This window comes from Bactrocera dorsalis, chromosome 6 (assembly GCF_023373825.1).
Source record: "Bactrocera dorsalis isolate Fly_Bdor chromosome 6, ASM2337382v1, whole genome shotgun sequence".
In the NCBI taxonomy this organism is placed as follows: Eukaryota; Metazoa; Arthropoda; class Insecta; order Diptera; family Tephritidae; genus Bactrocera; species Bactrocera dorsalis.
This window is the reverse complement of record NC_064308.1, coordinates 26811081-26825572: the sequence shown is the minus strand read 5'-3', so window position 1 is coordinate 26825572 and position 14492 is coordinate 26811081. Positions and strand designations below refer to the sequence as shown.

General features: G+C 33.5%; 1 protein-coding gene across 16 annotated transcripts in view; it reads left to right on the top strand.

Moving 5' to 3' along the window:
- Positions 1–14492, top strand: part of LOC105224248 (synaptotagmin-7) — a 566903-nt gene that overhangs the window by 68095 nt on the left and 484316 nt on the right. For 2 of the 16 annotated variants that reach the window (XM_049460396.1, XM_049460395.1), the window contains one exon: positions 893–14042. The exons of the other annotated variants lie outside the window; for them this stretch is intronic. In XM_049460396.1, coding sequence (XP_049316353.1) covers positions 3648–4763 — 1116 coding nt within the window. In that variant the 5' untranslated portion in view covers positions 893–3647 and the 3' untranslated portion in view covers positions 4764–14042. Of the gene's footprint in view, positions 1–892; positions 14043–14492 lie in introns of those variants that run through there. 16 annotated transcript variants of the gene reach the window in all.

The window sequence follows — 14492 nt, the reverse complement described above, 5'->3', positions numbered from 1 at the left end:
GATTTTTGGAAAAAACATGTTTTTTTTGGATTTTGAAATTTTTTTTTGATTTTGAAAATATTTTTATCAGAAAGCTGAGATTTTTTTACATAAAAATGGATAACTTCAAAATTTTTTTCACTCAATTTTGAAGTCGTTAAAAAATAAAAGAAAAAGTCATTTTTTTGTTTGATCTCAATTTGAAGAGCGCGCCAAAAAACAATGAAGCAAGTTTGGCCACTAAAAAGTTTACAGATATTCTTACTTTAGTCTATATTATGATATTCTAAAGTTTCGTCAAAATCGGAGAACCACGGGTACAAAACCAAGTCGCCAATTGATGGAATGGCCCATATACATATTGCACTTAAATTATTATTAAAATCTTAACTGTATCTTGAGAGTTTAGATCTGTTTTTGGCCAAAAAGACCTCACGGAAATGCTTTTGAAATGTATTAAAATAATATTCAACGACTTTTTAGGAAAATATATCGATATCTAACTACTATCGATTATCCGTTGCCAAATATAGCTGCATTTAACCGAACCAAATTGCCGATAAATAAGGAAAAGGAATGTGGTCAATTTTGGACCCAGTCCAATGCGGCATAACATATGCATACTCGTATATGGCTAAGACTGCAACTCTAACAAAAGTTTTATTATTATTGAAATACATTATTTAACTATTGTATTGTAGTTTTATCTTTTCTTTAAACTCAAAAATTAAATTTTAATTTTAAAGGACAGCGCTTCATCTGGAAAATACGATGAACTCATATCAAAAAAGTATTCGTAAAATATAAATTAATTTCATTTTTTATTAATATCGGGTAGCGTATCCAATTCTCTTTATAACATCTTTCAATATATTTGACATTGGAAATACTAATTTTTTTGTTTGCTCCGCAGAAATTTCGCCCCATTTTTGGAAGTGATGTTGTGTTTGCGGAAATCACGTTCCAAATCTGTGCAGATATGCTCAATCCGAGATCCGGAGACTGAGAGGGGTGTTACTAAAACTTTTAGGCTGCTGTACAATATACATAGTAGCTTTGTATTGCGAGCTGTCTTTTCGTCAATCTTTGATGCCACAATCAGGTCCAAATATGTTGAACTTCGTTCGTTATCAAAAATTATTTTCGACCAAAACTCAGCACCAGGATATAAGTTTTGCGAACTCCAAATTCTTCTCTCCATTTTTTCACTTATAAGCAACTGTATTAGTGGGGTTCACCCATTATAGCTAGCAGCTATTGGCACTTTTGCAAAGACTTTTACAAACTAAATTTTCAAATACTTCTTGAGGCACTATACATATGGGTCATTCCATCAATTGCCGACATGGTTTTGTACCCGTGGTTCTCCGATTTTGACCAAACTATAGAATATCATAATATAGACCAGAAGAAGAATATACGTCAACTTTTTAGTGGTCAAAGTTGCTCCTCTGGTTTTTGGCGCGCAATTCGAACTCCGATCAAACAAAAAAATTACTATTTCTTTTATTTTTTAACGATCTGAAAATTGAGTACAAAAAATTTTGAAGTTATACAATTTTATGTAAAAAAATCTCAGCTTTCTGATAAAATATTTTCAACCTCCAAAAAGATTTTCAAAATCCAAAAAAAAAACATTTTTTTCCAAAACAGTTTTTTGTGCCTTTCCACCAATTCTTTTTCAAAATTTCCATTCGATTCCTCGTTCAATTTTACATAAGAACTAATGTTCAAAAATATGGAACTCTGATCCCATGAACAGCAAAAAAAGCTGAGTTGTCGCTATGCGGCGCAAGCTATTAACTCCTAAAGCTATATTTGACAGGGAGGAAAAAAGCATGTGTGTGTGTAACGAACATTTTTTTATTATATTTTCAAAACTTACAGAACATTCTAGGCGATAAACTATGTTTCGAGTGGAATATTAACCTTTCATACACATTATTTGAAAAGTTTCAATTCTTGAACATGTAATGACCTTGAAAAACCTTTCACATTGAGGAAATTTTCTTGAAACTGATTTTTGTTTTCATAAATATCTCTACTCAGAAAAAGTATTTTTTTTTATTGAAGTTCGTGTCCACTCATACAAGTCTTGTTCTGTCAAAATTGGCTGCTGACTTCCTCTTTGAAGATTTGCTCTTGTTGCAAGGCGCTTTACACTCCCAGCTACTCTATCGCACGGTGTTTTTCCATGGGCAGTCGCAAAGAAGTGCCATTCCGCTTGAATTCGAAATTCTGTGTAATGTTGACGTAAATTCGCGAAAGAATTTTTATTTTTGAATTGTTATGGTGCTCCGTCAGAGTAGTAATAGATTTTTTCAATGATTGCGAATTTTTTTCAAATATTCAATCCCTTTCTCCAGAAATATGTGTACAGAAACAGAATCATGTTTCAAACAGTCAAAAATCCCAACCAGCCAAAAAATGTTTCAAATCTCCATGTTCTTGATAATAAATTACTGTTGGAAATAGTGTAGCCTGACTCTTGTTCCAGTCAAAGGCTTGAGCAGCGTCTTGTACGAGTAATTTTCCGCAAAATATTGTACTAGAAGTATTTCACTTGGACCCAAATTTTCTTTCAATTCAGCGAAATATTTAGCTTGTTTTGAGGCCACGAATCCATGAAGTAAAAGTTTACTCAGATCTTCCATGACGTTATCGTCAGTTTCAGTTCTCACATTAAGAATGGTACAGCGATCCGTTGTTCCCCATTTTTTATATCTAATTTCATCAATGCCACAAACGTCATTGATTTGTGCGCATAAAGTGCATGTTCAATAGGGTGGGTCGATTCCGGAATTTTTTCGATTCGGTATTTCTAATAGTGCGGAAAAGTTGCCTTAGTACTTCCTGATTCTAATGCAACTTTTTGTTTTGAGATCAGATTGCATCTTCAACCCGAACCTCGGCCTTGAAATTTCGGAAATTCGCCTAAAATCGTGAAATTGTCTACCTAGCACCTGAAATACGCATCTCATGGCAAAATGTATAAAACAAAAGTTATTTGTCACGTCATTTGCTACCGAAATGGTATATGTGATCATGGCCGTAGGACGAACCGTTCCCGAGATACGAGCGAAAAGGCGGCGCGCCACAGCGCAAGGTGAAAATCGGCTTGCGGCCACACTTCTTGACGTTGATTTCGCCGAGTGCTATCACTCACATTCATTCACCTACGCCAAAGGACACGTTCGGATAGGTCTCCACACAAATATTTTTTCATCGAGTTCCTTCACTCTTGTCGGTGATTTCGCCGAGTTCTATCACTTACATTCATTTCCCTGCGCCATACGATACGTTCGGACTGGTCTCCACATAAATATTTTTTCATCGAGTTCCTTCACTCTTGTCGTTGATTTCGCCAGGTGCTATCACTTATATTCTCTCAACAAAACACAGAACTCAAAATGTCTGTATCTAAATTTAAATTTAGACAGAAATATCCTGTGTTTGGCATATATCCGTACAATCTCTCTGAGTCCCAGTTACCTACTTACCAGGAAGTTTCTTTTGTGTTATCAGTTTGAAAGATTTGGTATAGGCGACTCCGAGGCGACAACTATGAACCTAGGAGTAAAGAGGTTACAGAAATAGTTGCAAAAAAGGTTAAAAATACTTTCAAATAGTCATCTATTCCGATAGTTTCACACACCAGAGTTGTACAAATGCTCACCACATACCATAAGAAATTTCTGACTCTTAAAAAAATGTTTTTAAGGAACCCAATAGGTTTGAGCTCTAAAAGAGACGACTTTGTCTCTTCTGCCGGAAAATTATTTGACATCGCTGCTTGTAAATGCATTTATTTTTCTTCTTGCACTTGTCCAAAGGAAAGGAAAGTTCCTATCAATGAACAACCACTTCTCTTGGACCAGAGAACCACAAGAATTGGTCGCATTGGAAGTGTTGATCTACCTGAAACAAAAAAGATTACAAAGAAAAATGAACGTAAAGAAAAGCTTTCAAAACGTCATTCAACATCAACACTTACCAGAAAAGTATCAGCTAGAACACGTGACCATTCAGATCAGCCAGACTCTCATACAAACGACAACAATGTAGGCGCGTCGCACATTGATTCTTCGAAAAACGATGGTGATGATGAATTTTCTCTTCCATCCTCTAAAACCAAACAAAACACACTAGTATTAGAACACACTGCTTTAGCTGCCCAAAGATTTGGAGTAAGTGATAGAGCAGCGGCCTTGATTGTTTCATCTTCTTTTCTGGATGCCAAAAAAGCAGGTTTGATAACAGAGGATCAGGCTAGCTTTGTCACTGACAAATGCAAGATTAGTCGGGCAAAAAAAAGTGTTGGTGTTAAGCTCCAGAACACCGAAAGTATTGACTCCGTATATGGGCTGTATTTTGACGGCCGCAAAGACAATACACTTACACAAGTCAGCGAAGGTGAAAAGTACTACCGCGACATTGTCAAAGAGGAACATATTTCTCTTATAGCGGAACCTGGTTGTCATTACTTTGGCCACGTCACTTCTCCTTCCGGGTCAGCTGAGGATGAGACGCAAGCTATATGGCAACATTTACAAGACAATTCAGTTGATGTGGAACATCTAGAAGTTGTCGGTGCTGATGGCACCAACACGAACACAGGTTGGAAAGGTGGAATCATTCGGAAACTAGAAGAAAGAATAGGTAGGCCATTACAGTGGGTTGTTTGTCTTCTACATTTCAACGAACTTCCATTCCGTGCTCTTTTCGAACACATAGATGGTGTCTCAAAGAGTCCAAATACATTCTCTGGCGACATAGGTAAATAATAGGCTCCCTTATTGTGAGAAGTTGCCTGTTGTCAAATTTGAAAGTTTTCCATCCTGCCAATTACCTTCTGAGGTTATTAATCCGACCCAACTTAGCACAGACCAAGCTTATCTCTATAAAATATCAGAAGCTGTTATTTCCGGTCAATGTTCCTCAGATTTAGCGTCGATGCATCCAGGTAACATGTGCAAATCTCGCTGGCTCACCTGTGCAAATAGAATTCTGAGATTATACATTTCTACTGACAAACCAACAAAGGAAATAAAGATTTTGGTCAAGTACATACTTACAGTTTACTCACCTTTGTGGTTCTCAATAAGATTCAACAGTTCAATCAAAGATGGCTCGCGCCATCTCTATGCTGCAATTCAAAGGTCGAGATACTTACCCGCTAAACTGCGCAAGGTTGTAGATTCATCCATTCAACAGAATGCTTTCTTTGCTCTTCCAGAAAACATTCTCCTTAGTATGATGACTGACGAACGGATAGAAGTCAGAAAGTTGGCCCTTGACCGTCTTCTGGTAGTCAGAGAAGCAGAGTCTGACACCATAAATGGAAGAGTTAGATGTAATAAAGTGCCAAAGCTGAATTTCAAAGCTAATACTTATTACGATATGATTAACTGGAAGACTATTACCTTGACTGTTCCACCAGTTCTTTGTTCAGTTTCTAACGAAGAACTCATAAAAGGGCTGTCGGGAGACACTGCAGAGGTATGGAAATTTAGTGAATTCCCCTCTCACACCGTGGCAGTCGAGAGAATCGTCAAACTGGTGACAGAGGCATCTTCTAAAGTTATTGGCCCCCAATCTCGTAATCTTTTTATACGCTCTACACTGAAATCTAGGCAACAAGTGCCAAAGTTTAGTACAAAATCTGATTTTATCAATAAATTTGACACAGATTCAGACTAAAACAAGCCTGACATATGGTTGGTTGGTTGGGTTGGGCTTGGGAGGAACCCGAAGAGCAGCTACCTCCACGCGGTGGGTTCTGGGTGACCAATACAGGTTAGCTGAGAGCTGCAACAATTTTGACCTTGCGCTGTGGCGCGCCGCCTTTTCGCTCGTATCTCGGGAATGGTTCGTCCTACGGCCATGATCACATATACCATTTCGGTAGCAAATGACGTGACAAATAACTTTTGTTTTATACATTTTGCCATGAGATGCGTATTTCAGGTGCTAGGTAGACAATTTCACGATTTTTGGCGAATTTCCGAAATTTCAAGGCCGAGGTTCGGGTTGAAGATGCAATCCGATCTCAAAACAAAAAGTTGCATTGGAATCAGGAAGTACTAAGGCAACTTTTCCGCACTATTAGAAATACCGAATCGAAAAAAATCCGGAATCGACCCACCCTAATGTTCAATATTCATTTGTAGCAATTCTGAGCAAACAAATTTTTCAAATAGGTATTTAAATGAAGGTTTTTCTTTGCTGATCCATGATCTGTTCTTAAAACACTTGCTAAATTTGAATACTATAACATAAAATATATAATCTTCTAGTTTCCTCATAATTAATCCGATCTAATCATTAGATGTCTTTAAAGTATTTTAACAAAAAAATGTTCAAACAAATTAAAGCCATGAAATTCATTTCAAAGTCATATGTTCGTGTGATGTTATTTCTTTGTTCATTTTTTATTCATTATGAACTCATTTATGTATCTATTTATTATTTCACCAATCATTCATTCATTCTTTTATGATCATTTATTTATTCATTAATTTATTCACTATTTTCATTCATTGATTTATTCATTTAATTATTGTTCTGAAAAAAATCAAAAAAGTTCTTTAGCTCACCTTCCAACATCAACTTAACCTTTTCATGAATAGTGCACACGCATGAGGTATCCGAACAGTGAAAAACATTTTGAAAAACCTATTTGAAGACATAAAATGATATCAATATAAACTAACATCATATTTTTTTGAATGAGAATACTGATTTCTTCATTATTTAGTTAAATTCTAAGAATACAATTTATTTGCCTCCTGTACACAACCTTCTAAGCGAACAGACTGCGCCGCACAGCGATAACTTTGAATTTTTTTTGCTGTTCATGGGATCAGAGTCCTATATTTTTGAACACTGATTCTTATGTAAAATTGAACAAGGAATCGAATGAAAAAGTCAATTTTGAAAAAGAATTAGTGGAAAAGCACAAAAAACTGAAATGGTTTCTTTGGATTTTGAAATTTTTATTTTTTTGATTTTGAAAACATTTTTATCAGAATTGGTGGAAAAGCACAAAAAACTGAAATGCTTTTTTTGGATTTAAATTTTTTTTTTTGATTTTGAAAACATTTTTATCAGAAAACTGAGATTTTTTTACATAAAATTGTATAACTTCAAAAATTTGTGCACTTAATTTTCAGGTCGTTAAAAAATAAAAGAAATAGTCATTTATTTGTTCGAATTGCGTGCCAAAAAACAGTAGAGCAACTTTGACCACTAAAAAGTGGAGGGATATTCTTCTTCTGGTCTATATTATGATATGCTAAAGTTTGGTCAAAATCGAACAACCACGCGTATTAAACCATGTCGCCAATTTATGGAATGGTCCATATTTATATATGAAAGTAGTATATTATAAAGAAATATTTAATAAGTAGTTTTTGTTTTTACATTGCCTGCAAATATTGTTTTTAAATATAGCGTAAATTAAAATATAATTAATTATGAATGCTATCATAAATATTCACAAAACGAGTCTCTTATCGAAACATACGATTGCATATAAACATATAAAAATATAAGCCAAAAGGCGAACATATACATAGTACGTCTGTAATGACAATGTTTAATTCTAAGCACATTTTTCATTCAATGCTCAGCTCTAACTGCGCGCCACTGTTAAAATTTTTCCTTCCGAACTAGATGCGGACAATTCACAGACTTGTCCGGACCTACTCTATAATTTATGTTCTCTGGCAATAGTGCTATCGTTCTTTTCTCGTTAAAAATTGTTACAGCAACCCTTTTTCTATACATTTCTATAATTAATTTTAAGTCTTAAGTTTTATTAATACAAAAAATAGATTTGTTTTCTCATTTGAATCATTCACAGTAGTAAAACTGATTTTCAATATGCGAAATCTAAGTTCATAATGAGGTGTCCGCATACTCTCTTATACGAATTCAACACAATAACTTTATTGTTGAATTTAAAAGTAATTGTTTGAACAAGAAAGTAGAAGCGAGTAGAGAAATGGCGAATCGAAGACAGCTATTTTTTGCTTTACCGTGTTTAGTAAACCAGACATACTTACATGCATACATACGAATAAATGTGGACATGTGTTTACATATGGTATATATCATAAAAAACTTTATTTCAAAATATACTAGCAAATAGAAAACTTAGTAAAGAAATTTGTCTTTATCGAATTCATGGGGTCAATGACAAAAAATTATAGATTTATACATTTCTAACAAAAGTTAATGTAAATTTATGTATACATTATAATTCAAGAAACAAAGTATGGTTTAACCATACTAAGTTTAATACAACCATAGTTCCACATATTGCTTTAAAAATAATTGAATTAACATTTTAAATAGTTTTTTTTTTATTTTGAGATCTAAAATTCTTATCAAATTTTTAGTCACAAACCCCAAATAGTGTTCAAATAATAAACTATAGCATATTAATATTTTCATGCATGTTCATAGATAAGTATGAATATTTAAATTTTGTACTATTTTTTAGTGTGGCTAAAATATTTGAATTGTACACCATTCCCAAATAAAACTATAACTACTATGATTGCTAAGCACGTTTTTCCCATAATTTTTTTCCCAAAAGTAAAGAAAAGATTAGAAGAAATGTGCCAAAAATTTTAAGATATGAATGCAAAAAGGGAACATATTCCAGAGAACAAAGCCGTATAAAAGTAATAATAATAACATTTAATAGAAATCAATTAATATATGCAATTAAAACACACAAAAATAAATGTAAGTGATAATTTATATTTCCGCAAATGCAACAAAAATAACTAAGCCAAAACTACAAAAAACCAGGAGCGAAATATGTTGAAAAACTTGCAATTGTTATTAGTTTAGACGTTAAAGAAAATAAATAAAATATATATTGCATGTATAATTAAAAATGGTGAGTGTTTGTTAAAGTATGAATATACAATACAAATGTACATGTTAGAATATGATATTAACACTACCAAGAAAGTATAAATAATTAAATGCAATGGTATGTCTATTCATATACTTATATGCATGTACATATATAGTACATATCTATAATTGCGCATTGTGCTTAAAAGTATATATTCAAATATGTATTTATTTAAAATTACATATAATATATACATACATAGTATATATGTATACATGGAATATATTACAGTTAATTTGTTAAGTCGTTAAATTTTGACTTTAAAGTCTCAATGTAGACATGTCGTCAGTGAGAAGCAAATACTATTTGTCGCAACAGTGCTGTGCTAAAACCACCTGAAAAAGTGTGCGTTAAAGCTGTAAAAATAGTAAATGATTTTTTAATACAATATTTATTATTGAAATGAAACATGCTTGAACTGCATACTGAACTTAAAAAACTGTTGGATACATTTTTTGTTTACAAGAACATATATACATTTATTTTAACGTAAATTAGGATATAATAAATACGCATTATTCAGATCATATAAGCAATTTTTTTTAGTATATTTTGTTTAAAATTATGTTATCCTTGTAGGTTCTCACAGCATTTCTTTATTACCCATTCCTTTTTTGTAGAAAAAAATAAATTTTTTAGGTTCTTTAATATTGCTTATGTAGAACAATGCGTGTATATTTATGTACATAAATGAATTCATCTAAATCCAAAAAACAATTATAAATGTGAGCTCACACTTCTTCAAAAAGGGCTACATTTTTAAATACTGGAAATACATTGAAAAGATGCAATGGATAATATATAAAAAGTTTTTGCGTTAAAATATACTTTTTGAACTTCTATATTCCTTTCTGTATATACATTTAAGAAAAAACATATTAAAATTGTAACTCGAAAACAACAAATTGTCAATTCTACAAGCTTTGTTGTTTCTCATGACGCGTCACTACATACGGCGCTTTATTAAAGACTACATGATACAAAACTCTTTGATTCGAGAGAGAGCTATTAAAACTAAATTTTTTAAAACATTTGTCAGTGATGCCACTTAACAAAAAAAAAATAGTTGGGCATTTTGATATTTTTTTGATTTTACATAATAAATACATATATTCCTGAAACTGCTCAATTTATGCCTAACAGTAAGTTTACAAATCGTAAACCTTTATTATAATAAACATGTTAGCTCGAGCTGTCCCCCAGTCCTTTTCGAACTATGGCGCTCTTCTTAAAAGCGGAAACATTTCTTCGCTGTAGTCGGAAGTTTCTATACGAGTTGCACAAAGCTAGCTGGGTGGATTTCTCAGTTTTTTCAGGTACTTCGTCCTGCTCCTTTTAATTTCAGGCTTAACCAGTAGGATGCCAAGATTTTTGTGTATGTTAACGTTGCGAACATACCATGGCGCGCCTGTTATTACTCTTTATAAATGATTTATAATTTAAGCTAGCTGCTCATAATTTAATTTGTATATTTGTGATTCGATTTAATGAGAATTGGTGACGTAAAGTTTTGATAAATCTTATTAAACGCTACGTCGAGAAATATTGCACAGCTACGTCAAGAAATATAGCACCTCTAACTCGAATGCCTTCCTTATTTCATTTGTAATTCGGTTGACTTGTTCTACAATACCACGTTTTTCATGAAAGCCGAATTAGTGTTCTGGTATCACTTTGTTACGATGGAGAATAGGAGATATCTTTAGTAGCAAAATTCCTTCGAATAATTTGAAAATACGGAATTGAATTCCAGGTTAATTGTATCGTTTCTTGAAATTGCTTTTCGCATTTATTTTGTCAGTAACTTTCAACAGGTTTATTTCTGATATCAGCTGCTTAAAATTCCCTAATGTGGCAGTGCACTATCAGGAAACACATTTGACAGTAAAATGAGTTAAAATAGAGTCTCGCTTCATGACATGGCTTTTAAGCGCATAATTTCCACAATTTGCTCGTTTGTGTGGCCTGTATGACCCTCAAACAAATAAAATATGTTGAACATAAACTTATGAAAAGAAAACTATAGCGTATGGCATACAGCAATTAAAATATCCTAGTTCTATCGAAATACATTAAAGCCTCTACTTGTGTAAAAAGCATTTTTACTTTCTACCTAGCACATAATCGCTATACGTGTTTTAAACTGAGATACGACTGTTACTTTTTGATTGAGATAGTGAAAAATCTATAACTTTTAACAAATTTTAAAGACGATGATGTAATGGTCTATTCTACTGCTTAACGTTTAACTGGTGACAAGCGGTCTCACAGGCCGCCTGATTTTATTTCTTTTTAGTTCACTGTCTGATTTTAGTTCCTATATAGATTGTATTAGAAAGTTAGTAATAGCGAGCCTATTGAATATCATTTATTTATCATTTTATATATTCATTTAATGGTTTGAAAGACTGCAGTAAGCTATCGTCCTAGGCCGCTCGTCACCAATTAAATTACACAAAAACCATGTCACCAGTTAAAGGTTAATCAGTGACTAATGGCTTTGTGCCAAAGGTATCTTTTTTCTCGGTGTTGAGTTGGGTGGAAAAATTTACTATGGTGTAGCTATGAACTATTGACATATGAAATTCAAAACAAAGGCTCATCCAACGCTTAAAAGTTTTTATTTATGTTCAAAATAAATACAATTCAAAGCAAATACTTTCCTTCGATAAAGTAACTGAAGATATTACATTCATAAGAGGTTTTGCTTTGAATTTAAAACTTTAGGCAGCGTACTAGTTATCAGATATACTTGTATTGCAACTACGTATATCTTTTCAATAACTTTGTACATATGTACATATCATAACAGGATAATTTTTATCTTCATGTCTTCATGATGTCCGGTGATTGGAAAAAAGTTTAAACGCTTTTAACCCCTTGACGTATCAATTAGTGCAACGAAATTCGCTTCCAACTGTTTGCACACAACTTGCTTTGTGCACCGAACTGTCCGATGGTTATTTCACAAAATTTACAAAAAATAAAATACTACGATTTAATTTTAATGCAATAACAAAAAATGTGGATAATAACACAGTATATAATGCACTCAACTGCAACAATGTTTTTTGTTTACCTTATTAGCTGAAAATAACGGGAAAATTTCAATTCTCTTTTCATCAAAAGTACACTTCTACGCACCACGAGCCAGACTCGTGATAATCATGTTAGGCACAGAAATTGTACCCCGAGTCAGACTCGTGGAAATACAATACGTCAAGGGCTTAAAGAAGTCCATGAAAATTGTGCAAATCACTTACAAAAACATCATGGTTGCTTTCAATAATACATAATATATAAGGGAGGAAAATTTATTTGAGAACAATGTTTCGGTATTTTAAAGACATGATGGTAAAATACATATATTTACCAAAAATTTAGAACTAAACGGTTTTTAGTGCATTTACGTTACGTATCATATGTGTAATGCGGGAACTTTGTGGTCCCTCAATTAATGTAATCGAAGATGATGTTATTTATTTGAATGAAGGACATTCAACTTTACATTTAATGATTACAGTAATTGATTGATTACTAAATGAAACCAAAAGAAAATCATATTAAAATAAAACACGTTATTACATAATTTTCATTAAATAACATGGAAAAAAAATCATTTTTTTGTGGTGGTTATTGTGCGGAGGTTTTATATGTGCACGCGAAGGCTGTCGGTAGGGATGATAAACTCGATTCCGATTCTACTCGAGAATCGAGTTTTCTCGTTAAATAATAGATTTTTCGGAATCGATCTTCAGTAGTCGAAGTCGATTAAGAATCGGTTCTTGACATTCGAAAAATCAATTATTTTACGAGAAAACTCGATTCTCGAGTAGAATCGGAATCGAGTTTACCATCCCTACCGGCAGCCATCACGTGCACATATAAAACCTCCGCACAATAACCACCACAAAAAAAAACAAGTAAGGAAGGGCTAAGTTCGGGTGCCACCGAACATTTTATACTCTCGCATGATAAAGTGATAATCGAGATTTCATTATCCGTCATTTACATATTTTTTTATTTTGCTGTAAAATTAATTAGAATTAAATTCTGAGAGATTTACCGATATTTTCGGTGGAAAATTAGGTTTGGTTAGGTTAGGCACTGAGTTCTTCGTGTTCGATATCAGGGACCTTGAAAAGTTATATTCCGATCACGACAATTTTTCCACAAGGGATACCTCAGCTCAAATACCGTATTTGTGTAAAGTTTTATTTCGCTATCATCATTGGTTCCTAATGTATATATTATACAGAGAAGGCGTCAGATGGAATTCAAAATAGCGTTATATTGGAAGAAGGCGTGGTTGTGAACCGATTTTACCCATATTTCGTACATGTCATCATATATACCGAATTTCATTGAAATCGGTCAAGTAGTTCCTGAGATATGGTTTTTGGTCCATAAGTGGGCGACGCCACGCCCATTTTCAATTTTTAAAAAAAGTCTGGATGCAGCTTCCTTCTGCCATTTCTTCCGTAAAATTTTGTGTTTCTGACGTTTTTTGTTAGTCGGTTAACGCACTTTTAGTGATTTTCAACATAACCTTTGTATGGGAGGTGGGCGTGGTTATTATCCGATTTCTTCCATTTTTGAACTGTATATGGAAATGCTTGAAGGAAACGACTCTATAGAGTTTGGTTGACATAGCTGTAGTAGTTTCCGAGATATATACAAAAAACTTAGTAGGGGGCGGGGCCACGCCCACTTTTCCAAAAAAATTACGTCCAAATATGCCCCTCCCTAATGCGATCCTTTGTGCCAAACTTCACTTTGATATCTTTATTTATAGCTTAGTTATGACACTTTATAGGTTTTCGGTTTCCGCCATTTTGTGGGCGTGGCAGTGGGCCGATTTTGCCCATCTTTGAACTTAACCTTCTTATGGAGCCAAGAAATACGTGTACCAAGTTTCATCACGATATCTTAATTTTTACTCAAGTTACAGCTTGCACGGACGGACGGACGGACAGACAGACATCCGGATTTCAACTCTACTCGTCACCCTGATCACTTTGGTATATATAACCCTATATCTAACTCTTTTAGTTTTAGGACTTACAAACAACCGTTATGTGAACAAAACTATAATACTCTCTTTAGCAACTTTGTTGCGAGAGTATAAAAATGATTATTTTCCATGTTATTTATATGGAAAACAGAAAATTTGAAATAGGCACCTCTTAATATTAATATTAAGAGCTCATCTTTTGAGTGACTTTTTTTTACCCATTTCCGAAAGTTTTGAGCCTGTTTTTCAGTTGAAAAAAAAGGTTGTATCAGAATGGCACACCCTAATATACATACGTACAAAATTTAGTGACACCTACTAATCATCTGAATTGAATTCAGACTTAACCATTCACATTTGCGTAACTCTGCATATTTATGTGAAAAAAGTCCGCCTTGACCATCTTCTTGGCCTGATGGTCAAGGCAAGCAATGGCCAAACTTCTTATGTCAGTTTTCCACCTCGTCTAATTATGCTTCCAGATTACGTAACCGTTCGCTCTTGCTGGCTAGTTGTGCGATATGTTAACGTGGTCTAAACGAAGAAGAAAGAGAAGTGGAAGAGATA